The sequence below is a fragment of the Phoenix dactylifera genome, chromosome 2, assembly GCF_051530095.1.
Source record: "Phoenix dactylifera cultivar Ajwa chromosome 2, Ajwa_hap1_PhDact_Kaust_v1.1, whole genome shotgun sequence".
Taxonomy (NCBI): Eukaryota; Viridiplantae; Streptophyta; class Magnoliopsida; order Arecales; family Arecaceae; genus Phoenix; species Phoenix dactylifera.
Genome location: NC_143191.1, coordinates 24460258 through 24485072, shown reverse-complemented (window position 1 = coordinate 24485072; position 24815 = coordinate 24460258). Strand labels below are relative to the sequence as shown.

The following is a 24815-nucleotide window of genomic DNA, read 5'->3' as shown; positions in this document are numbered from 1 at the left end:
TGGCGGAACTCAAGATCACTTAATTGAAATGAATTATTGGTACAGGAACTCTAATCTGTAAGAGAGTATTACAATAGAAAGCTTTAGTCTGTAATGAATATTGATGCTCTCTTTTCCCTTTAATAACAATTTGTAACGTAATGTTTACCAGGTACAATAAAATTAAGCGAAGTATGAAGAAGAACACGATGTGCCAGAGAGAACCTGCAAATGTACCATAGTCAAAAATTATATATATATGTGTGTGTGTGTGTGGGCATATAGGTAAGTGTGTATATATGTATGTATGTGTATATATGTGTGGGTATATATGTATGTATGCGTATATATGTATGTGTGTATATGTGTCTGTGCGCACATGCATGCGGTAATATAAATAAAACTAAATTTGCTTGCCTCCAGTTGCTCTTCAGTAAAAGCATCCTTCTGGATGCTCCAAGTATCCGCATGAGTACGGCGGAACTCTGCAACTGCTTTTGTAACCGTAGATTTGACTGGTGAAGGCTCCCCAATGAACTCAGCAAGCAATGTTACATGATCCGGAAGCCAGCTGCAAAAGTATGGAAAAAAAACATAAAGATACTTAATAGGCATCCTCAACTGAAAAAGAGCCAATGACAGATCAAGGGCAACTCTAGTTCCATACAAGCTTCAAGAATTTCTTAGGGTTTTGTTGGCTAGGGCATTTCTTTTTTGTTTGTTTCTTTTTTTTTTTGGGAAGGGGAGGGTGGTGAAGAATGCACGAGTCTGATGTAGATGGCATCAGAACAATATCCGATTCATGACTGCCATGAGCACCTAGTAAAGATTAGAAAATTCTGCAATATTTCCCAATTTCCATCATTAATACAATTTGCTATCCCCCTCCTCCTTTGCTATCACCACCTGTTCTTGTCGAGATGACAGGACACATGAAATCTTGTTTCATGCAATCAATTTAACCCAGGGGTCTAAATCCCAGCATGACAAGGGTTGTCTTCCTTTGAGAAAACAGAACCGGGATGGAGGCAGAACTTTGAAACCCATCCACATGGGGAAAGAAGAAGAAAGAGGAAAAAAGGAAAGGAAGGAAAGAAGAAGAAAAGGGAAAAAAAGAAGAAGAAAAGAAGAAAAAAAAGGAAGAAAGAAAAGAAGGAAGGAAGATGAAAAAGAAAGAAAGAAGAAGAAAAAAAAGGAAAGAAACAAAGGAAGGAAGAAGAAAAAGAAAGAAATGACGGAAGGAAGAAAGAATGGAAAGAAGAAAAATTAAAGGAATGAAAGAAGGAAGAAAGGAAAGAAATAAGTAAAAGGAAAGAAAAAAGAAAGGAAGAGCAAAGAAAACAAGAGGAAGGAAGGAAGATGAAAAAAAAGGAAGAGAAGAAGGGAAAGAGAAGAATAGAAACAAAAAAAAGGAAAAAAGAAAGGAGAGAAGAAGGGGAGAGAAATGGAGGGTAACTACTAGGACACTTGACCGAGACGACCATCGGGACTGAACTTCCGTAGAAAAACCGAGACACCTTCATCCCACAAGATTTAAAAGCTTACTTTAAACTTTAAAGTATTAACTTTCTACTATCAAATAATTAATCAAAATAGATGATGCAGCCACAATTAGGAAAATAATCCATAAAGTACCCATTGTATATGTGAATGAAACTCAAATTAGCACTGTGGCTGGAGTAGCCTTCTTTGCTCATCCTCATGATGTGTGGGATTGAATCTGGTTTAGCATGAGACTAACAACGAAAATAACCCTATCCTCATGCAACTGTTTGGAATTGAATCTAGTTGAGCGGACTGACCAAAGTGAGACTGACAATGAAAAGAACTTATATTTTTCCAATGGTATTTTCATTAGAGCCACCAGTCTGGCCCTGCATAAGGATAGTTTTGACACATAATACTTCCATGTTAAAGGTAGCCTGAAAAAAGATGGCTTGCACCTTATCTGAAACACATACCTGGGCATGTCATAAGGAACAGAAAGAACTGAAGCAACCAAAGAAAGGACAGCTCCATGTGTAGAAGCTATAGATTGACCAGAAGCCAAACTTCTGCAGTTACAACCTTTAAGTCAGCTCAGCATCAAACAATATAGGGATTTTAATTAAATAAATCTACATATGTTTTTACTGTAGCAGTTGAACAACATAAATATTAGCATGCAACTGGTATGTTTCTTTGTGCAAATATTTACAAACATGAAATTTTGTCCTTGTCTGTAATCTGCATCAAGTTATAGCAAATTTGGAAAGCTGAGACTCATATACACAAATTTTGTTTAAAAGCATGATCAAGACCTTTGCCTTCGTTTCCTGAGGATTGATTGTGCTTCTGCATATGATTGGTCACGGAAAGTCCTTGACAAATCTTCATCTCCACCCTTCATTAAGCTTGCAAGAACCCTAGCAGCATGCTCCCTAACCTAAACTTGTACAGAATTAGTTAAGTCAAATCACAGTAATGGGAAAAATTGTTTTTAAAACAAACAAATAACTAAATCAACAGAAAATAGAAGTTTCTCTTGTATCAAACAAGCATGCAAGCTCCTCTCTTGCAACGCCGCCAAGGTCACCAAATCATTCTTTCTGGATATGGAACTACATAAAATATAGGATCACAAAAGAAGGTAGTCTATAGATTAATAGCGCAAGAGATGGCTACAATATTTGAATATATATGTGTTTCTTTATCAACCATAAGGTCTTATATAGCAATAGTCATCTAAAAGAACGTCACTGTAACATCCTATCCTTAAAAACATGTTGCCATCTTTCTATTTGAGAATTGATGACAACAGGAGATTAAAGACCAACCACACCTAATAAATTTCTAAAGGTGGTGTTTGCTTATCAGAAGGCACTAATAATGTTAATTTTAAAATCAGATACATGGACTTGCCTCAACTTGGCTGTCAACAAGTAGCTTCTTGATACTTTTCCAGATTTGTAATTTCTCGGAAGCTGAGAGAGTGAATGTGTGCCTGTTACAAAAGCCAAAACAATGTTTTGCCTTAACAGCAAGGTAATTGGTCTTCCTTGCATATAGAGTCCAGCTTTAGAAAACATAGACAATAGTAGTTAAGGACTCTGATCTAAAGAGGCCTGTCAAGCTGACCACCGAATGTGAAATCTGCAGATACAATAAACACATCTCGACAAGCATATATTACGCTGTCCAAGGAGATAGAAATTAGAGGCACAGTTAATAAAAACATGAGTAGGCATAAATATTCCCTTAGAATATTTTTTCAAAAAAAAATTGACAACGAAAAGCCTTTAGTGAAAGAGATCGATGTCTTACAAGGCCATATCTACAAGAGTTTCAGAACGGAACCGAAAACAATAGTAAACATTACAAACATACAAAATAAAATTATCTCAAATGGTTTGAGGAAACAATTTCATACCTGTACATAAAGGTATGAAGATATGTGAGAGCTGCAGATCTGGTTCGCCAATTAGGATCATTGACTGAAGAAAGGATCACTGAGACAGCATTTTCTAAAAAGGGCCGAGGTAATATCCTCCATTTTAGTAATCTAAAAGCAGCCTTAGCTAACGTTGACAGGTCTTTATTTGACGTTTCCTGTAAACACATGATAACAATCTTGTGGAATAGGTACCAAGCAATGATGTATCATGCAACGTAACTTTTAGGAACCAAGGACTCAAAAAAAAAAAGAGTAAATTACATGTAAGCTTATAAAAGAGTAAATTCAAGTTCGACATCTCCAATATGTGATTGAACTTGTAATAAATATGTGCAACTTGTTCATGCAGTAAGGAATGACAGCTTCTTAAAATCAAAGAAAAGCATTATGCCATCAAGTCTGACATTAAGGGTTTCTGGGCTGCTCTAAACTGGATCTCGTGCAACCAGACCTTAGCATATGAATTTCTGAATGATTTGATGAGGTGTCACAAAAATTTTCACACGGAAAATAGGGGCATATTGATAGTTTGGCCTCAAAGTGTTGCTGTCCTATTGTAAATGAAGAGAAGATTTTCTGCCACTGACCAGAACATGCCCTGCCTAACCTCACTCCTTCCTTTGTTTCTTTTTTCCCTTTTGGCCCTCTTCTACCTTCTATCACAATCTATCATTCAGCCCTTCTTTCTTTACTTTTATTATCTTGTAGACTTTCCTTTTAGGTCCTCTATGGAAGAAAACCTCATTACATACCTGCAGGACTGCTTACATATATAGGGCTGACTTTAGCCTTGAAGAACATTAAGTGTCAAATCCTTTTAAAGAACATTGTCAAATTCTTTTACCCCATACTGTTAAGACCTTGAGCTCTCGCAAGGTGTTAGAGAAATCATGAGCCAACGGCAGAATATATCTTATCTTGTCTCAAGTGTGTAATCTTTTTCTGGTCAGCCTGATCTGAAAAACTCTTCACTTCGATTTCCTTTTTCTTTTCCAAACTATGTTCATGTGCGAGGCCTTTCAACCATACAAGCAGAGGCAGCCATGAAGAGGTGTGTATAAATGTAGTCCTGAAAGTGGTCAGCTATGCTCCCCGATGCTCTAAGGCCTGAACGTCATGTCCGCAAAAGCAGTATTCTTGATGATGTTATAGAAACACATGGTTCAAAAATAAAGAAACAGGTGGCTATTTATTTGCTGAATAGACTTCTGCATATACTACTTCTAGAATGACTTAGGACACAATAGTGCTGTCTAACTCTTCAACTTAAGGCAACAATCAACAATAGTCAATTCATTTTCTTGGTGAAGGGAACAAAAAATATCTGATTGCTTTTTTCCCAAGTGAAAGTGTCCAATTTGGAATGGAATAGAGCCTTATGTTAACACCAATATTATGTTCCTTAACAGCTAAAAAGATCTGGGATATGCTAAAATGGTTTTCTTCAGCATGAACCTGATGATCTCTATAGTTCTTATCAGGAATACTCATATCATCCATCAAGCAGAACTCATGGAATATTTTGCTACGTTGATTGATGTTGTTTAAGGAGCTGAGTCTTTTAGTTCCTAACAAGACTCAGAACAACAAGAGCTCGGAAAAGCTTAAAGCACAATATCAGAGTCCGAGATCCTATTCTTTCCAGTAGTGAAATGCATCTATGAGGTATACAATTGAGAATTACAATCTCTATAAATGCAGCAGCACCTTCAAGTAAAAGAATCTCTTTTACATCCAGTGGCCACAGCCATTCAATCAGGAACCAGGCATGGTACCCATGGTGGTCATGTGAGTGGTGTGATGTAAGTGTTAATTGTGACAAAGGCTGCAAAGACCAGTCTATGCAATATATTTCTGTATAAAAAATAGATACATGTGGCTGCCCACATGAGGTCTTTTGTCACGATCAATCAGATCTAGCAGCAATCTCTAATTGATGCTTGCCAAGCAAGTCCCTAAAGTGAAGAAATAATAATCTTATCAACAGACCACTGAACTCCAAGATTGATGAAAAGTCATCTTCTCATGTTAGACACAAACCATCTATGGGGTACCCAGCTAACTCACTTAGGCAAACTGTCTCTTATCATCTGCTCCCTTCTCTTGGACCATTGTCCTGCATCAGATCACGACGAGAGATCACCTAGTTTCTCATCTCCTAGTATTTCCTGCTTTCATGCATGATTTTAGCAGACTGGTGATATACCAACATTGCTGGTGTTAGTAGGTTTTTTCCTAGATTAGAAATCAAAATTTCTTCTTGTCCTTTTTTCTTTGATAACAAGTCGATCAAGACCTTAAAATATTTTTTTTCCCTCCTTTCCCACATGCTATGTATCTCATGTCTTCATGATGAAGAGAACACATCTGGTGGCAGATGTAGGCTGGAAGGACTATTGTCATAGTTAAGGTTAGACAAGAACTGGTTACACCATATCGATATGCCAATATAAATGTGAATACCAACCTTTGGGGCATCATTCACTTGAAAAGTTGAAACATTTTGCTCCAGGTTTGTCTTCACGGTCATATATGTAAGGTACATGAGTTTGGAAAAACATTTAGGCCCCGTTTGGAGGAGCTTTTGGTACTTTTTGGCCCTCCAAAAGCACTTTTAGATAAAATAGGGGTGCTTGGTAAAAATTTCGGAAAGCTATTTTAGCTTTTTTAGAAAGCTAAAAACAGTTTTATAAGAGAAGCTTCATTTTGGAGCTTTCCGGAAAAGCACTTTTAGGCCCAATCGGAAAGCTTTTTTTTGGGACCAAAATACCTGTGATAAAATATAATAATTACACAAAATGTTCCTTTAATAATTGTTTAACCAATTTTATCACCTACCTAAGAAATTTGTTATATTATGAAAAATTAATTTACGCTACTAATTATAATATTTTATAATTTTATTATTGTATTATACTATAAATATAATATTATATTACATTATATCATAATACATTGATATGTTATGTTAAATAATTTAATATTATATTAAATTATTATGCTATAGTATACAATATTAAATTACTATATTATAATAATATTATATTACATTACAGTAATATTATACTATATTATATATTTATGTATTAATATATATTATATTTTATTATGCTCTGTTGTATAATATTATGCAATGTCCTTTATAGTCATTTTGTCATACCAAAAGTACTTTCTCAGTTTGTTTATCAAACACATGTTAAAGTGGTACAACACTTTAGAAATGTAGTTAACAAACAACAAACAACTTTTTATAAAAGCTTACTTCAGCAAGCTCTACTTCCAAAAGCTCTACTGCCAATAGCTCCCCCAAACGGAGCCTTACTATAAACAAATAATATAGAGCAACTATTTTTTTCAACAATTCATATTTATGTATAGCAACTAGTTAAAGTTAAACAATTGCTTCATTTTTAATATGATGTTATCCTTGTTGGTCATTATTACTCAAATGAAATGGAAGCATCTAATGAACAATGAAAGAGAATTATTTGATACATTCAAATCCATTCATGATGAAGTCAATTTCTAGATTATTGTACACATTATAACGTTACGTAAGAAAGATGGCAAGATTATAATGACACAGCCTTATAATGCATGCAAATAAAGATTTGCTTAGTCCATAAACTTCTTGTTCCTACACACAAGATAAAATGAATAGAATGAAGTAGACAGCAAAAACACTGCATTTTCTTAAACAAACACTATCCTAACAATATTTTATCTCATAATCATATGCCTTCTGGTATTTTAAATGAGGATAAGCCTAAAAGCCTCTCTTTCCAGACCTTTTTTCCCTCTAATGGAGATTGGTTGCATATGCTTTGGTCAAAGATTGGATCCAAGATAAAAGAGCATGATTCTAAATCTATTACGTTCCTCTTTCATGGGTGTTCCTGTTCTTGGAAGGGAAACCAGCATCAAAGACCAACTGGAAATGCATGCTAAGACATCCAAATTTATAATTCACACCATTCCTCATGACTTACAATTTCCAAAATCTTCTTGAAATAATTTTAAAATGAAACAACACTAAGTGTGAGAGAAATGGTACAGACCAAGTCGACAGTCTTTCAGTAATGGAATGATCTGCCTTCATCTATTACGTGGACCATGGAGATCCTCTCAGCACACTGTTTGAAAGTATAGTTTTTTTTTTTTTTTGCTGTCAGAAAATATAACTTTTTCAGCCAGACAGGGAAAAACCAAGCCTTGCTGATCCAAAACAAGCTTTAATATTTTTCTGCTATGCTATTTAGGAAACTTGTGCTATATTCTGGAGAGTAGGAAGAAAAGAGAACGAAGTTAAGGGTAACAATCATGAATTAAATCCAAGGAGGACATTCAGTAATGCAAGAAAGTTGGGATCTAAAATTTCAGTCCTTATTTAAGGAAACAACCTGTTGTGAGAGAAGGTTATATGTTGATTCCTCCAGAATGACTAGCTAAGCTATTGGTGATAAGAGCATATGAAGGTATAATGTTCAGACCTTAAAACCTTTTATTTTAAGCTTTCTTTTGTACTTATTAGACTTTAGTTATTTCAAATATCTTATAATCTAGTCTCATGCTGGTTTAATACTATAGCTGAGTGATGGTCCGTAGGAAGGCCATTTGTACCCGTTATTGCCGGGATGGCGAGTTAGGGTGTTTCAGGCCGCATCCGTGAGGGACTTATAGATCAAAGCTCAGATATAGTATGAAATTTAGCAAGATTGATAAGATTAAAAGATAGAGTCTTGTGATAGGATAAATAATCAAAAGTCTAATAATTATAAGAAAAAGCATAAGATAAAATCTTTTAAGATCAATAATATTATACATTCATATCCTCTATTCACCACCTTGCTGTAAACATGGAAACCCCTTCCATACACCAACAAGATAATAATCTTGTAAAAAATGCTCAGATTATTGAATATCCAAAATCAATGGATGATATCAGTAATTGGACAATTCCAAAAGTATCACCTAATGAAATTTATCATATAGGTATGTGGGATTTTAGTTCAAAAATGATAATAAAAACAATTGAACAAACGTTCCAAACAGATGGAACACCACAAACCCTTAAATTATTAAGGAAAGAAGATATTGAAAAATATAGGAAAAAATATCAATTCCTACATATAGGAATGATTCAAGTAGCGTTTAAACCATTAACCCTACTAGGAAATAATACTAGTCTAATGTCAACCATCAGGGATGGAAGATGTAATTTATTTAAAGAATCTTTAGCAGCAGTGGTAGAAACTAGCCTCTGCCATGGACCAGTATACTTTAACTGTGTTCCAAACCTTAGTCTGTCACTGACAGATAAAAATTTATATGAAGCTCTAAAATTAAACATAATAACATCTGGTTATGACTTCATACCAGGGTCGGAAGTAATAGCAATAAGCTATAGACTTCATTTTAAAGTTCTAAACACTTTAGCACCTAAAAATATAGTAGATACTCAAAAGGGTCACACAACTTTAGTCTATACAAACCTAGAAACAACTAGGATTGCTACGAATAGACTAATCTCCTGGAATGAAATAAACTTTCCAGAATCCTGGTCTTTGGAAGAAGAAATCCCAACACAACCAGTAGTAAACAGAAATATAGACCAAATCATTCAAATGACTGATGGGTCAGTAGAAATTATGTTTAATAATTCTACAAGAAAGGTAAAAATTCCTGAAATAGGAAGATCAATGTCAAGTAGAAGTTTTGATGGATATACAAGACCTTCAACTTCTAGAACAAGAAATGATGAAACAAATGTTGTAGAAGAAATAAATATGAGTAAAAATAATATTCCTTATGGAATTTATAAGGGCAAGGAATCTCCTACCCAGTCAGATATGAGCTTTCATATTTAATGGATTACACCCAAGGAAGCTATATAAGAAGAAAACTCAATGAAGAGTTTCAGTCAGATGGAAATAAACCATTTAGAATTTGGTACTATGAGAAATTCTCTCCATTAGAATTAATATATTATAAAAATAAATATTATGAAGAATTAGAATTCTATCAAAAGATAGAATACTTTACTCCTTGGTTTTTACAATTCTATGCAAAAGAGAAAAACCAAGAAATAGCAGTTATCCAGAAAACTTGGACAACAGTACAGGATGAGATAATAAACTCACCCTTTCCTCCACAACAAATGTTAAAACTCCAGTCGACCGAAGCAATGGCTTATTCTAATTTGAATAAAATGGAACATGCACATGTAACAGTCAGAGAATTAAATACTCTTATTAGAGCACAAAATTATACAAATGCATACTTATATTGCATAGGAACAGAATTGTTACAAGTAGAGAAAAAATTAAATGAAATTCATAAAGATCTAGAAAGAGATATTCAAATTCTAGAAAAATTAAAGGAAAAACCTGAAAAGAAAGGTAAGGAACCAATGACTCCTGTAATTCACACCTCCACCAGAAGTAAAAAACTTCAAACTGGAAAAACCAAATGCAGAGTTCATGAAGGTTTTAGAGGAGAAGTTAAAAGGAATTCATATAGGGGTAGTTAATAGAAATTCTAGGACTAACCCTGATAGCAAACAATCTGATGAAGGTAGTTCGGAAGATATTAGTAATATCTTTACACATAATCTTAAGATAAATTCCGATGAAGAATTATCAGAAGAAAATATTTCAGACTTAGACAAGTTTGAAGAACAAATGAATGAATTAAATGTAAACCCAATTAAATATGAGCCCAGGCCATTAGAAAAATACTATTATAAAAGGCCTTCTCCATTAGATATACTACATGAGGAGAGAGAACCCTTTCAGAATTCTTATTCTGGAAAACACATCTATGAATGGAACATAGATGGAATGTCTGATAAACAGATCTTAGATGTAATACACAGAATAATGATGTATTCAACAATCTGCCAACAAAATGGTAATACTGATCATGAAATTGTTAAATTTATTATAGCTGGATTCATAGGTCAGTTAAAAGGATGGTGGCAGTCATACTTAAATGACAACCAAAAAAATGAAATTTTGGGACATATAAAAACCATAAAAGTAGAGCCGGATAGGCCAACTAGCAGTGGTATTATAGGAATAGACACTGAACAAGATGCAGTATATACACTGTGCGTTACCATAATCCAACACTTTGTAGGATTAGAATTAAAAGATGGAGATTCAATGAGAACTCTATTACTTAACTTAAAATGCCCAACTTTAACGCATTTTAGATGGTATAAAGATACCTTTATGACTAGAGTCTTTCAAGTAGGTGATCCTAACACAGAGTTATGGAAATCTAAATTTATAGATGGATTGCCATATTTATTTGCAGCAAGAGTCAAAAAGACCTTAAGAGATAAACAAGGTGGAATAAATATCAATTATGAACACTATACTTATGGACAAATTATAGGAGTATGTGTTCAAGAAGGTTTGAATATATGCAATGATTTAAAACTTAAAAAACAAATAAAGAAACAATCACAAACAGAAAGACACCAACTAGGTGACTTCTGTCATCAGTTTGCATATGATATGCAAGAAAAACCTGAAGGATCTAAGAAAAAGAAGAGAAAGTACAAAAAATATGTACATAAAACACCTCGTAAAAAGTATAAAGCATATAAACAGAAAAGATACTTCAAAAAGAAGCAACAATAGCAAGAAAAACATGCTGTTAAGAAAAAGAAGAAAAAAAGGATCATTAAAGAAGAACCTAAATGTTATAGGTGTGGTAGGTTTGGGCACTATGCTAATAGATGCTCAGTAAGAAGGAAAATTAATTCCTTAGAAATTGATGATCATTTGAAAGATCAATTAATGAAACTAATGATAAACTCATTCTCAGAAGGAGAGGAGTATGAGTATTCAAATTCATCGGAAGATGAGATAAATGAAGTTATATCTTCATCTTCAGAAGAACAAACAAAATCAGATAAGTGTCAATGTAACACAGTTCAATGTAACAAAGATTATTGGAAATCTTTGGTAGGAATGAGATCATTAAATGTACTGACAAACAGTCAAGAAGAAATATTAAAGGTTCTAGACCAGATTACTGATAAGAATATCAAAAAACAATTACTAGAATTTTTAATAGAAAAGAACCCAAATAACAGGGAACCATCAAAATTGATATTACCTAGTAAAGGATATCAGTTTCATGAAGTCATGAATAGATTTAATAATTCTAGGATAAAAGAGAAACCTGCTTCCTTAGCAGATTTAAAATATGAAATAAATCAGTTGAAGATAATCCATATTGAAACAAGAAAATAGCCAATTTAGTGCTAGAATAACTAGTCTAGAAAACACTAGAAAAGAATCTCAGATGTTTTCTCCAAAGGAAACAGCCATAGATCAAGAAACAAATGATCTTCCTGAATACTTAAATATATTAAATCAAATAACATACCAAAAATGGTATATAAAAATAAATCTAGTGATCAATAAGAATTTTGTACTAGAAAATGCTAAGGCATTGATAGATAGTGGTGCAGATTTAAACTGCATCCAAGAGGGATTAATTCCAACCACTTATTTTCAAAAAACAGTGCAGTCACTAACTGCAGCTGGAGGAAATAAGTTATCAATCAAATATAAGATACCAAAAGCACATATTTGTAATCAGGATGTTTGTATTGAAACATCTTTTATTTTAGTTAAAAACTTAACGCAAGATATCATTTTAGGAACTCCTTTCCTTAATGATATTATGCCAATAACAAAAATAGATAACTCTGGAATTTATGCAGAAAAACAAGGAAGACAATTAGTATTTCTGTTTATAACAGATCCACAGACTAAGATGATAAATGAAATCAAAAACATCCTTATAAAAAAGGAAAGTCAACTAAATTTCCTAAAGAAAGAAGTATCTATGATATAGAAGAAAAACTGAAAGATCCTTACAATCAAAATAGGATCAAAAAGATAGAGGAACAATTTAAGAATGAAATTTGTAATGAATTACCCAATGCTTTTTGGGATAGAAAAAGTCATCAGGTTAGTCTACCTTATGAAGAATCATTTGAAGAACAAAATATTCCTACTAAGGCTAGACCAACACAAATGAATCAAGAGTATCTCAGATTATGCAAAAAAGAGATAGAAACACTTCTCAATAGAGGATTAATAAGAAAATCTTGTTCTCCTTGGAGTTGTACTGCTTTTTATGTTAATAAAAATGCAGAAAAGGAAAGAGAAAATCCAAGGTTAGTAATTAACTACAAACCCTTGAATAAAGTACTAAAATGGATACGATATCCATTACCAAATAAAAAAGATTTGCTCGAAAGATTAAATGAGGCAACTATCTTTTCAAAATTTGATTTAAAGTCAGGATACTGGCAAATTCAGATTAAAGAATCTGATAGATATAAAACAACTTTCACAGTACAATTTGGCCATTATGAATGGAATGTAATGCCTTTTGGACTCAAAAATGCACCTTCTGAATTTCAGAAAATCATGAATGAAATTTTCAATGACACAGCATATATAATTGTATATATAGATGATGTTTTAGTATTCTCTAAAACAATAGATAATCATATTAAACATCTTAAACACTTTAAGATGATAGCCCATAAAAATGGCTTGGTTATATCTGAAAGAAAAATGAGCCTATTCCAAACTAAGATAAGATTTTTGGGACATTATATTTCCCAAGGAAAAATAATTCCAATTGAAAGAAGTATTGAATTTGCATCTAAATTTCCAGATGAAATAACCGATACTAAACAACTTCAAAGATTTTTAGGAAGTTTAAATTATATATCTGATTATTACAAGAATCTAGCAGAAGATACTGCCATTTTATATGGAAGACTCAATAAAAGTCCGATTCCATGGAGTGACTTGCATACCAAACAGGTAAAGAAAATCAAGTCAAAGGTAAGAAGTTTACCTTGTTTAGCATTAGCTAATCCTAATTGGTTTAAAATTGTCGAAACCGATGCATCTGATATTGGATTTGGAGGAATTTTAAAGCAATTAGATCCAAGTAGCAATAAAGAGATACTTGTAAGATTTACTTCTGGGAAATGGAATCCCACTCAAATGAAATATTCTACCATAAAGAAAGAAATGCTTTCAATAGTTAAAAGTATTTTAAAATTTCAGAGTGATATGTTAAATCAACAATTCTTGTTGAGGATAGACTGCACAGCAGTAAAACAGATCATAGAAAAGGATATAAAGAATTTAGTATCCAAGCAGATCTTTGCTGGATGGCAGGCACAATTGTCTGTTTTTGATTTTAATATTGAATATATTAAGTCTGAAGAGAATTCTCTTCCAGACTTTCTAACAAGAGAATTTTTGCAGGGATGATTCCTCTCAGAGGAACATATGCTCGAGGAAGAAATTCTTCTCGAGGAAACAGGGGACGCAGTGCCAATGTACTTCCCATGAATGCAACAAATCTGTTGTTTCATAGACAGCCAGAAAGGATACCACAAATGGTGGACCTAGCAACCTACTTAGGGCAACAAAAGCAAAAGCAGGTTGAACAGCAAAATGCTGTAAGAGAAAATCTCTCTTCTACATCATCATCTAAACCAACCATGAAAGAGGTGCTTCAAGAAAGTACTATTGACACCTCATTCTTGCAAAATAGTTGCGAGGCTATTATAATGTACATGGGTCCAAGTGATATTGAACAAATGGAAGATCCATGGTGCATCCGTCAAAAATATTTTGATGAGCAAGGATATCCTTCGATGAACGACAAGGACAGACAGATGATGGAGAAATTATTGCTCCTCACTGAATCTGTGGAAATTAATCACAATTTCCATAATAATAATATAAATAATTATATCAACTATAGTAAATGTACTATTTGCAGGATCATGCAGCCACAAGAATGGGGATTGGATCCCAACAGGCCAATAATGATAACAAAATATGGTTATGAAATCATGGCAACCTACTGGGACTACGTCGAGGCTTTTACTAACTTATTTTTCTATGAAAATCCCAAGAGAAAACACTCTTGGTTTATGCAGGTACATCCTGATGTCTTGGCCAAACCCGTTCCGGATTGGTTCAACAAATGGTGGACTTTCTTCGGCCCTGATATAAAAATATTACCTAAAGAATTATTCAGTCTCTTTGAAGAATGGGTGGATAATCATCCAGTCATTAATAAAATGACAGATGACCAGATATGCACTGGTACTTGCCCTATGATGTACTTTATAGAGAACAGAATTCCATGGATTTGGAAGTGGACACTATCTACTGGATTCGACTCCAATAATATTCCAGTTCTAAAAAGAAATGCTCTTTACAAATGGTGGGTAGGAATGCCCAAGGACAAGTTAGATGGTATCATAAATACCATAAAAGAAAATCTTCTTGCTTATAAGGAGAAAAAAGTATTCGGATCTCCTCAACAGTCCAGTACTAATGATGATAATTTATTTATGTCCATGAAACATAAATTAAGCAGGAAATATCCTAACATATCTGAAGAAGAAGTAAAGGCAAGATGCCTTGAGAAAATCAAGAAAGAGTTCTTGGAGGCATTTGATGACAAATCTATGAAATCTGCCTCGTCACAACAATCTTCATCAAATACTCCTGAAAATACAAGTAATACTTATGATTGCCTAGCAGGAGAAGCACAAGATCCGAATGAAGATCAAGAAGTTCAGAATACCCCTACTCCAATGGAAGAAGTATGGCAAACAATTCTTACTAGAAGACCTGGACAAAAGGGAGCAGCAAAATCTGTCCCAAAAACAGATAAAGGAAAAAAGGTGGTCACATCAAACTCAGGATAACAGGCATCCCGTGAAGAAATAATTGCTTCACTGACAGCTTTATGTTCTGTCACTTATGGCTTTTAACATGCATCCCGTGAAGAAATAATTGCTTCACAGACAGCTTTATGTTCTGTCACTTATGGCTTTTTGACCCTTAGGTCTTGTCACCTTTATCTTTAAGTGTTTCCAGCATAACTTTTTACTTTCTAGCCGTTGTTTTGTACACCCTGTTTTGAACCAACGGTTTTGTAATTCTGTGTGCACCCCCGGTATTGCAAGACCGGTTTCTGGTTTGTTTCCCCTTATAAAAAGCACCCTTGGGGTCTGTCCAAGGCATGCGAAAAAATATTCCAATCAAGAATTCCTTTCTTTCCATCACTCTCGATCTTTGCTATTTTATCTTCTCCATTCCCCTCGATCACTCTCTCTCTATTGGTATCAGAGCCAAGTTGGCATACTCAGTTCATTAGCCCCGAACCCAAGAGGGAGGCTACTGGTAGTACCTCGGGTCGGTTACCTGTAGGCATCTATCTTCAGTAAGGGTCATAGGCCGAGACATAAGCGCCGGAGAAAAGTCTCGGTAAGCCAACCTTACTAAGATAGGGAACTGAGCATAGCCAGAATGACTGGCTAAGCTATTGGTGATAAGAGCATATGAAGGTATAAGAAGAAATTGTACCATTTCTCTCTATTGGTATCAGAGCCAAGTTGGCATACTCAGTTCATTAGCCCCGAACCCAAGAGGGAGGCTACTGGTAGTACCTCGGGTCGGTTACCTGTAGGCAACTATCTTCAGTAAGGGTCATAGGCCGAGACATAAGCGCCGGGGAAAAGTCTCGGTAAGCCAACCTTACTAAGATAGGGAACTGAGCATAGCCAGAATGACTGGCTAAGCTATTGGTGATAAGAGCATATGAAGGTATAATGTTCAGACCTTAAAACCTTTTATTTTAAGCTTTCTTTTGTACTTATTAGACTTTAGTTATTTCAAATATCTTATGATCTAGTCTCATACTATAGCTGAGTGATGGTCCGTAGGAAGGCCATTTGTACCCGTTATTGCCGGGATGGCGAGTTAGGGTGTTTCAGGCCGCATCCGTGAGGGACTTATAGATCAAAGCTCAGATATAGTATGAAATTTAGCAAGATTGATAAGATTAAAAGATAGAGTCCTGTGATAGGATAAATAATCAAAAGTCTAATAATTATAAGAAAAAGCATAAGATAAAATCTTTTAAGATCAATAATATTATACATTCATATCCTCTATTCACCACCTTGCTGTAAACATGGAAACCCCTTCCATACACCAACAAGATAATAATCTTGTAAAAAATGCTCAGATTATTGAATATCCAAAATCAATGGATGATATCAGTAATTGGACAATTCCAAAAGTATCACCTAATGAAATTTATCATATAGGTATGTGGGATTTTAGTTCAAAAATGATAATAAAAACAATTGAACAAACGTTCCAAACAGATGGAACACCACAAACCCTTAAATTATTAAGGAAAGAAGATATTGAAAAATATAGAAAAAAATATTCCAATCAAGAATTCCTTTCTTTCCATCACTCTCGATCCTTGCTCTGATACCAATAGAGAGAGAGTGATCGAGGGGAATGGAGAAGATAAAAATAGCAAAGATCGAGAGGGATGGAAAGAAAGAAATTCTTGATTGGAATATTTTTTCGCATGCCTTGGACAGACCCCAAGGGTGCTTTTTATAAGGGGAAACAAACCAGAAACCGGTCTTGCAATACCGGGGGTGCACACAAATTACAAAACCGTTGGTTCAAAACAGGGTGTACAAAACAACGGCTAGAAAGTAAAAAGTTATGCTGGAAACACTTAAAGATAAAGGTGACAAGACCTAAGGGTCAAAAAGCCATAAGTGACAGAACATAAAGCTGTCTGTGAAGCAATTATTTCTTCACGGGATGCATGTTAAAAGCCATAAGTGACAGAACATAAAGCTGTCGGTGAAGCAATTATTTCTTCACGGGATGCCTGTTATCCTGAGTTTGATGTGACCACCTTTTTTCCTTTATCTGTTTTTGGGACAGATTTTGCTGCTCCCTTTTGTCCAGGTCTTCTAGTAAGAATTGTTTGCCATACTTCTTCCATTGGAGTAGGGGTATTCTGAACTTCTTGATCTTCATTCGGATCTTGTGCTTCTCCTGCTAGGCAATCATAAGTATTACTTGTATTTTCAGGAGTATTTGATGAAGATTGTTGTGACGAGGCAGATTTCATAGATTTGTCATCAAATGCCTCCAAGAACTCTTTCTTGATTTTCTCAAGGCATCTTGCCTTTACTTCTTCAGATATGTTAGGATATCTCCTGCTTAATTTATGTTTCATGGACATAAATAATCATCATTAGTACTGGACTGTTGAGGAGATCCGAATACTTTTTTCTCCTTATAAGCAAGAAGATTTTTTTTTATGGTATTTATGATACCATCTAACTTGTCCTTGGGCATTCCTACCCACCATTTGTAAAGAGCATTTCTTTTTAGAACTGGAATATTATTGGAGTCGAATCCAGTAGATAGTGTCCACTTCCAAATCAATGGAATTCTGTTCTCTATAAAGTACATCATAGGGCAAGTACCAGTGCATATCTGGTCATCTGTCATTTTATTAATGACTGGATGATTATCCACCCATTCTTTAAAGAGACTGAATAATTCTTTAGGTAATATTTTTATATCAGGGCCGAAGAAAGTCCACCATTTGTTGAACCAACCCGGAACGGGTTTGGCCAAGACATCAGGATGTACCTGCATAAACCAAGAGTGTTTTCTCTTGGAATTTTCATAGAAAAATAAGTTAGTAAAAGCCTCGACGTAGTCCCAATAGGTTGCCATGATTTCATAACCATATTTTGTTATCATTATTGGCCTGTTGGGATCCAATCCCCATTCTTGTGGCTGCATGATCCTGCAAATAGTACATTTACTATAGTTGATATAATTATTTATATTATTATTATAGAAATTGTGATTAATTTCCACAGATTCAGTGAGGAGCAATAATTTCTCCATCATCTGTCTGTCCTTGTCGTTCATCGAAGGATATCCTTGCTCATCAAAATATTTTTGACGGATGCACCATGGATCTTCCATTTGTTCAATATCACTTGGACCCATGTACATTATAATAGCCTCGCAACTATTTTGCAAGAATGAGGTGTCAATAGTACTTTCTTGAAGCACCTCTTTCATGGTTGGTTTAGATGATGATGTAGAAGAGAGATTTTCTCTTACAGCATTTTGCTGTTCAACTCGCTTTTGCTTTTGTTGCCCTAAGTAGGTTGCTAGGTCCACCATTTGTGGTATCCTTTCTGGCTGTCTATGAAACAACAGATTTGTTGCATTCATGGGAAGTACATTGGCACTGCGTCCCCTGTTTCCTCGAGAAGAATTTCTTCCTCGAGCATATGTTCCTCTGAGAGGAATCATCCCTGCAAAAATTCTCTTGTTAGAAAGTCTGGAAGAGAATTCTCTTCAAACTTAATATATTCAATATTAAAATCAAAAACAGACAATTGTGCCTGCCATCCAGCAAAGATCTGCTTGGATACTAAATTCTTTATATCCTTTTCTATGATCTGTTTTACTGCTGTGCAGTCTATCCTCAACAAGAATTGTTGATTTAACAGATCACTCTGAAATTTTAAAATACTTTTAACTATTGAAAGCATTTCTTTCTTTATGGTAGAATATTTCATTTGAGTGGAATTCCATTTCCCAGAAGTAAATCTTACAAGTATCTCTTTATTGCTACTTGGATCTAATTGCTTTAAAATTCCTCCAAATCCAATATCAGATGCATCGGTTTCGACAATTTTAAACCAATTAGGATTAGCTAATGCTAAACAAGGTAAACTTCTTACCTTTGACTTGATTTTCTTTACCTGTTTGGTATGCAAGTCACTCCATGGAATCGGACTTTTATTGAGTCTTCCATATAAAATGGCAGTATCTTCTGCTAGATTCTTGTAATAATCAGATATATAATTTAAACTTCCTAAAAATCTTTGAAGTTGTTTAGTATCGGTTATTTCATCTGGAAATTTAGATGCAAATTCAATACTTCTTTCAATTGGAATTATTTTTCCTTGGAAAATATAATGTCCCAAAAATCTTATCTTTGTTTGGAATAGGCTCATTTTTCTTTCAGATATAACCAAGCCATTTTTATGGGCTATCATCTTAAAGTGTTTAAGATGTTTAATATGATTATCTATTGTTTTAGAGAATACTAAAACATCATCTATATATACAATTATATATGTTGTGTCATTGAAAATTTCATTCATGATTTTCTGAAATTCAGAAGGTGCATTTTTGAGTCCAAAAGGCATTACATTCCATTCATAATGGCCAAATGGTACTGTGAAAGCTGTTTTATATCTATCAAATTCTTTAATCTGAATTTGCCAGTATCCTGACTTTAAATCAAATTTTGAAAAGATAGTTGCCTCATTTAATCTTTCGAGCAAATCTTTTTTATTTGGTAATGGATATCGTATCCATTTTAGTACTTTATTCAAGGGTTTGTAGTTAATTACTAACCTTGGATTTCCTCTTTCCTTTTCTGCATTTTTATTAACATAAAAAGCAGTACAACTCCAAGGAGAACAAGATTTTCTTATTAATCCTCTATTGAGAAGTGTTTCTATCTCTTTTTTGCATAATTTGAGATACTCTTGATTCATTTGTGTTGGTCTAGCCTTAGTAGGAATATTTTGTTCTTCAAATGATTCTTCATAAGGTAGACTAACCTGATGACTTTTTCTATCCCAAAAAGCATTGGGTAATTCATTACAAATTTCATTCTTAAATTGTTCCTCTATCTTTTTGATCCTATTTTGATTGTAAGGATCTTTCAGTTTTTCTTCTATATCATAGATACTTACTTCTTTCTTTAGGAAATTTAGTTGACTTTCCTTTTTTATAAGGATGTTTTTGATTTCATTTATCATCTTAGTCTGTGGATCTGTTATAAACAGAAATACTAATTGTCTTCCTTGTTTTTCTGCATAAATTCCAGAGTTATCTATTTTTGTTATTGGCATAATATCATTAAGGAAAGGAGTTCCTAAAATGATATCTTGCGTTAAGTTTTTAACTAAAATAAAAGATGTTTCAATACAAACATCCTGATTACAAATATGTGCTTTTGGTATCTTATATTTGATTGATAACTTATTTCCTCCAGCTGCAGTTAGTGACTGCACTGTTTTTTGAAAATAAGTGGTTGGAATTAATCCCTCTTGGATGCAGTTTAAATCTGCACCACTATCTATCAATGCCTTAGCATTTTCTAGTACAAAATTCTTATTGATCACTAGATTTATTTTTATATACCATTTTTGGTATGTTATTTGATTTAATATATTTAAGTATTCAGGAAGATCATTTGTTTCTTGATCTATGGCTGTTTCCTTTGGAGAAAACATCTGAGATTCTTTTCTAGTGTTTTCTAGACTAGTTATTCTAGCACTAAATTGGCTATTTTCTTGTTTCAATATGGATATTTCTATCTTCAACTGATTTATTTCATATTTTAAATCTGCTAAGGAAGCAGGTTTCTCTTTTATCCTAGAATTATTAAATCTATTCATGACTTCATGAAACTGATATCTAGGTAATATCAATTTTGATGGTTTCCTGTTATTTGGGTTCTTTTCTATTAAAAATTCTAGTAATTGTTTTTTGATATTCTTATCAGTAATCTGGTCTAGAACCTTTAATATTTCTTCTTGACTGTTTGTCAGTACATTTAATGATCTCATTCCTACCAAAGATTTCCAATAATCTTTGTTACATTGAACTGTGTTACATTGACACTTATCTGATTTTGTTTGTTCTTCTGAAGATGAAGATATAACTTCATTTATCTCATCTTCCGATGAATTTGAATACTCATACTCCTCTCCTTCTGAGGATGAGTTTATCATTAGTTTCATTAATTGATCTTTCAAATGATCATCAATTTCTAAGGAATTAATTTTCCTTCTTACTGAGCATCTATTAGCATAGTGCCCAAACCTACCACACCTATAACATTTAGGTTCTTCTTTAATGATCCTTTTTTTCTTCTTTTTCTTAACAGCATGTTTTTCTTGCTGTTGTTGCTTCTTTTTGAAGTATCTTTTCTGTTTATATGCTTTATACTCTTTACGAGGTGTTTTATGTACATATTTTTTGTACTTTCTCTTCTTTTTCTTAGATCCTTCAGGTTTTTCTTGCATATCATATGCAAACTGATGACAGAAGTCACCTAGTTGGTGTCTTTCTGTTTGTGATTGTTTCTTTATTTGTTTTTTAAGTTTTAAATCATTGCATATATTCAAACCTTCTTGAACACATACTCCTATAATTTGTCCATAAGTATAGTGTTCATAATTGATATTTATTCCACCTTGTTTATTTCTTAAGGTCTTTTTGACTCTTGCTGCAAATAAATATGGCAATCCATCTATAAATTTATATTTCCATAACTCTGTGTTAGGATCACCTACTTGAAAGACTCTAGTCATAAAGGTATCTTTATACCATCTAAAATGCGTTAAAGTTGGGCATTTTAAGTTAAGTAATAGAGTTCTCATTGAATCTCCATCTTTTAATTCTAATCCTACAAAGTGTTGGATTATGGTAACGCACAGTGTATATACTGCATCTTGTTCAGTGTCTATTCCTATAATACCACTGCTAGTTGGCCTATCCGGCTCTACTTTTATGGTTTTTATATGTCCCAAAATTTCATTTTTTTGGTTGTCATTTAAGTATGACTGCCACCATCCTTTTAACTGACCTATGAATCCAGCTATAATAAATTTAACAATTTCATGATCAGTATTACCATTTTGTTGGCAGATTGTTGAATACATCATTATTCTGTGTATTACATCTAAGATCTGTTTATCAGACATTCCATCTATGTTCCATTCATAGATGTGTTTTCCAGAATAAGAATTCTGAAAGGGTTCTCTCTCCTCATGTAGTACATCTAATGGAGAAGGCCTTTTATAATAGTATTTTTCTAATGGCCTGGGCTCATATTTAATTGGGTTTACATTTAATTCATTCATTTGTTCTTCAAACTTGTCTAAGTCTGAAATATTTTCTTCTGATAATTCTTCATCGGAATTTATTAAAATTATTTCAAGAAGATTTTGGAAATTGTAAGTCATGAGGAATGGTGTGAATTATAAATTTGGATGTCTTAGCATGCATTTCCAGTTGGTCTTTGATGCTGGTTTCCCTTCCAAGAACAGGAACACCCATGAAAGAGGAACGTAATAGATTTAGAATCATGCTCTTTTATCTTGGATCCAATCTTTGACCAAAGCATATGCAACCAATCTCCATTAGAGGGAAAAAAGGTCTGGAAAGAGAGGCTTTTAGGCTTATCCTCATTTAAAATACCAGAAGGCATATGATTATGAGATAAAATATTGTTAGGATAGTGTTTGTTCAGACCAAGTCGACAGTCTTTCAGTAATGGAATGATCTGCCTTCATCTATTATCAGGACCCATAGAGAGAACTTGAATTTTTGTTTAAACATGTTTTCAAAATTGCAGAACACAGTAATGAATGCATTATCAACTTGTATGCCCCAACATATGTCTGGGCAGGGAATAATTAGTATAAGTATGCCCTAAAAGCAATAAAGTCATCCCCTTTCTTGCTGCTCACAAAAAATCATATCCTACATGTCTTTGTAATCATATATGTGCATGTGTTTGTGCATCCAAGGAATTGACTGAATGAACCCAACTATGTCCAATACATCTAAGAAGTATTCATGCAATATCAGTGCAGTATCTCCTACCAATGTGACGGCGTTAAAGTCTGGCAAGAATATGATGAGCCTTTAGTAGTATCTATGTATTAGGGAGTTGAAGCTATGCAGCCCTAAACTTAATTTAATATGTACGACGTTCTGCTATTCAAAATTAAGCCCAAAGCCATTTTTACGAACCCAGAAAAACAAATAAATAAATAAAGTGCTGAAACAATATTATCTAACAAGGTGCAAGAGTATTTTCATGTTTCTCTTACAAATTTAATTATTGGATTGTGTCTAAGAATCTCTATTAAAATTTTAAAAATAAGTAATAGAAAGAAATCTCTTATATAAGTCAACATCTTGTCCTACAAAATCCTATAAGCATTAATTGATTGAAATAAACTGATACCAACTGAATATAAAAATCTTAAAAACATCACAAAAAAATAGAACAAGAAAATGTAGTTAAAGAAACTATAATTCTTATTGTCAGTTGAAACTGGGCCGAAGTTTAAATACCTGCAACGAAATAACAGGATAAATGAGTCCAACAACTATGTCCAACAAAACAGAAGATCTTCCAGATTTCAAAGATGATATTATGAAATGGAACATCTGCAGCAATAAAAAAGGAAAATAAATTACTTTTCACTGAAGCAGCTAAAAACGTGAGGTTTCAATTTCAGGAAACATAATTAAATGAAGTACCGTTTCCATCCTCTTAACATCTGTTTCAGCCTCTGAACTTGTGAAGCCATTTTTATGAATCAAATCTACCATTGAATCTATATTGTCATATTGCTTGGCACTTTGTATATTTCTAGCTAATTCAGAAGCTCTCTCTGTTAGAAACTTAGCCCAATTCTCCTTGTGAGGTGACTCAACCACGTTAATGCCCCCTTCTGCCTCTCGTAAACATCTATGTCCCGGTGTTGCAAAAAGCCGCTTGTTAGAACATACAACAGCAAGTGTCACGGCAATAGATTCTCTAACCTGCCTCACATTTATAAGTCTTAGAAGAGAGTAACAGAAGCATAATAATTGACTAAAAACAAACCATTCTTTACCAAGGGACAAATAATTGTAGCATGACCAATTCATTTAACATCAAAAATATATTTGAAGAATATATATTTGGTCAAGAACCACTGATTTAATCTCTGATAAACATTGTAACTCATATATATTACTGACAAGAAGGGATAGTATCTTCCATTAACAATTGATATACATTCAGCAGTTTTCACTTGCAACCAGCATTAACTAGGCAAGAAAATCAATTAAACTGCATTCCAAAATACTTCTAGCAAATTGGACCAATCTGAGTGATATATAAGCCTAAGAGTCAAAGTCCACACAAGAGGGCAGATGGAAAGGACGTCCAATTGTAAGATACATTATCCAAAGAAAGACATCTCAAAAAATAAAATTAGCCCCGTGTATGTCAGAAGTTCATTAACTCCAACTAGATGGTCCTTGAAGCCCAGGTTGTGCTAAGAACTAGGGGAAGCAATAAATTCTTAACAAGAGAAATATAATGAACTGCGATATATATGTCATATGAGCAAAACCTCCATTCAATCAGATGCTTTTTTGCATTAGCTGCAGAGGATAGAATTTGCATGCACCCTAAGTCACAGGGCTACATCCTGAGGCATCAATAAATGGCCATTTATTGCAATCCTCAATATATGAATGACAATAGACAACATGACCAATTTACCTGTGCCAACAACCAACATGTCCATGGCCCAGGAGGTAGCCACTGACGAGGGCAAATGATATTGTTTAGAATAAATCAAACACATTAGAACAGCGAGCATCCTCTGTAC

At 33.8% G+C, this 24815-nt stretch overlaps 1 protein-coding gene across 18 annotated transcripts in view; it reads right to left on the bottom strand.

Moving 5' to 3' along the window:
* Positions 1–24815, bottom strand: part of LOC103718470 (proteasome activator subunit 4-like) — a 60228-nt gene continuing 35413 nt past the window's right edge. For 16 of the 18 annotated variants that reach the window (XM_088715653.2, XM_088715654.2, XM_088715655.2 and 13 more), the window contains 8 exons: positions 23692–23976; positions 23503–23598; positions 3389–3567; positions 2881–2962; positions 2280–2404; positions 1941–2033; positions 397–550; positions 1–204 (listed from right to left, as the gene is read on the bottom strand). In XM_088715653.2, the coding sequence (XP_088571779.2) occupies positions 163–204; positions 397–550; positions 1941–2033; positions 2280–2404; positions 2881–2962; positions 3389–3567; positions 23503–23598; positions 23692–23976 (1056 nt within the window). In that variant the 3' untranslated portion in view covers positions 1–162. Of the gene's footprint in view, positions 205–396; positions 551–1940; positions 2034–2279; positions 2405–2880; positions 3112–3388; positions 3568–23502; positions 23599–23691; positions 23977–24815 lie in introns of all 18 variants that reach the window. The other 2 variants (XR_015975202.2, XR_015975203.2) reach the window with 1 other exon arrangement.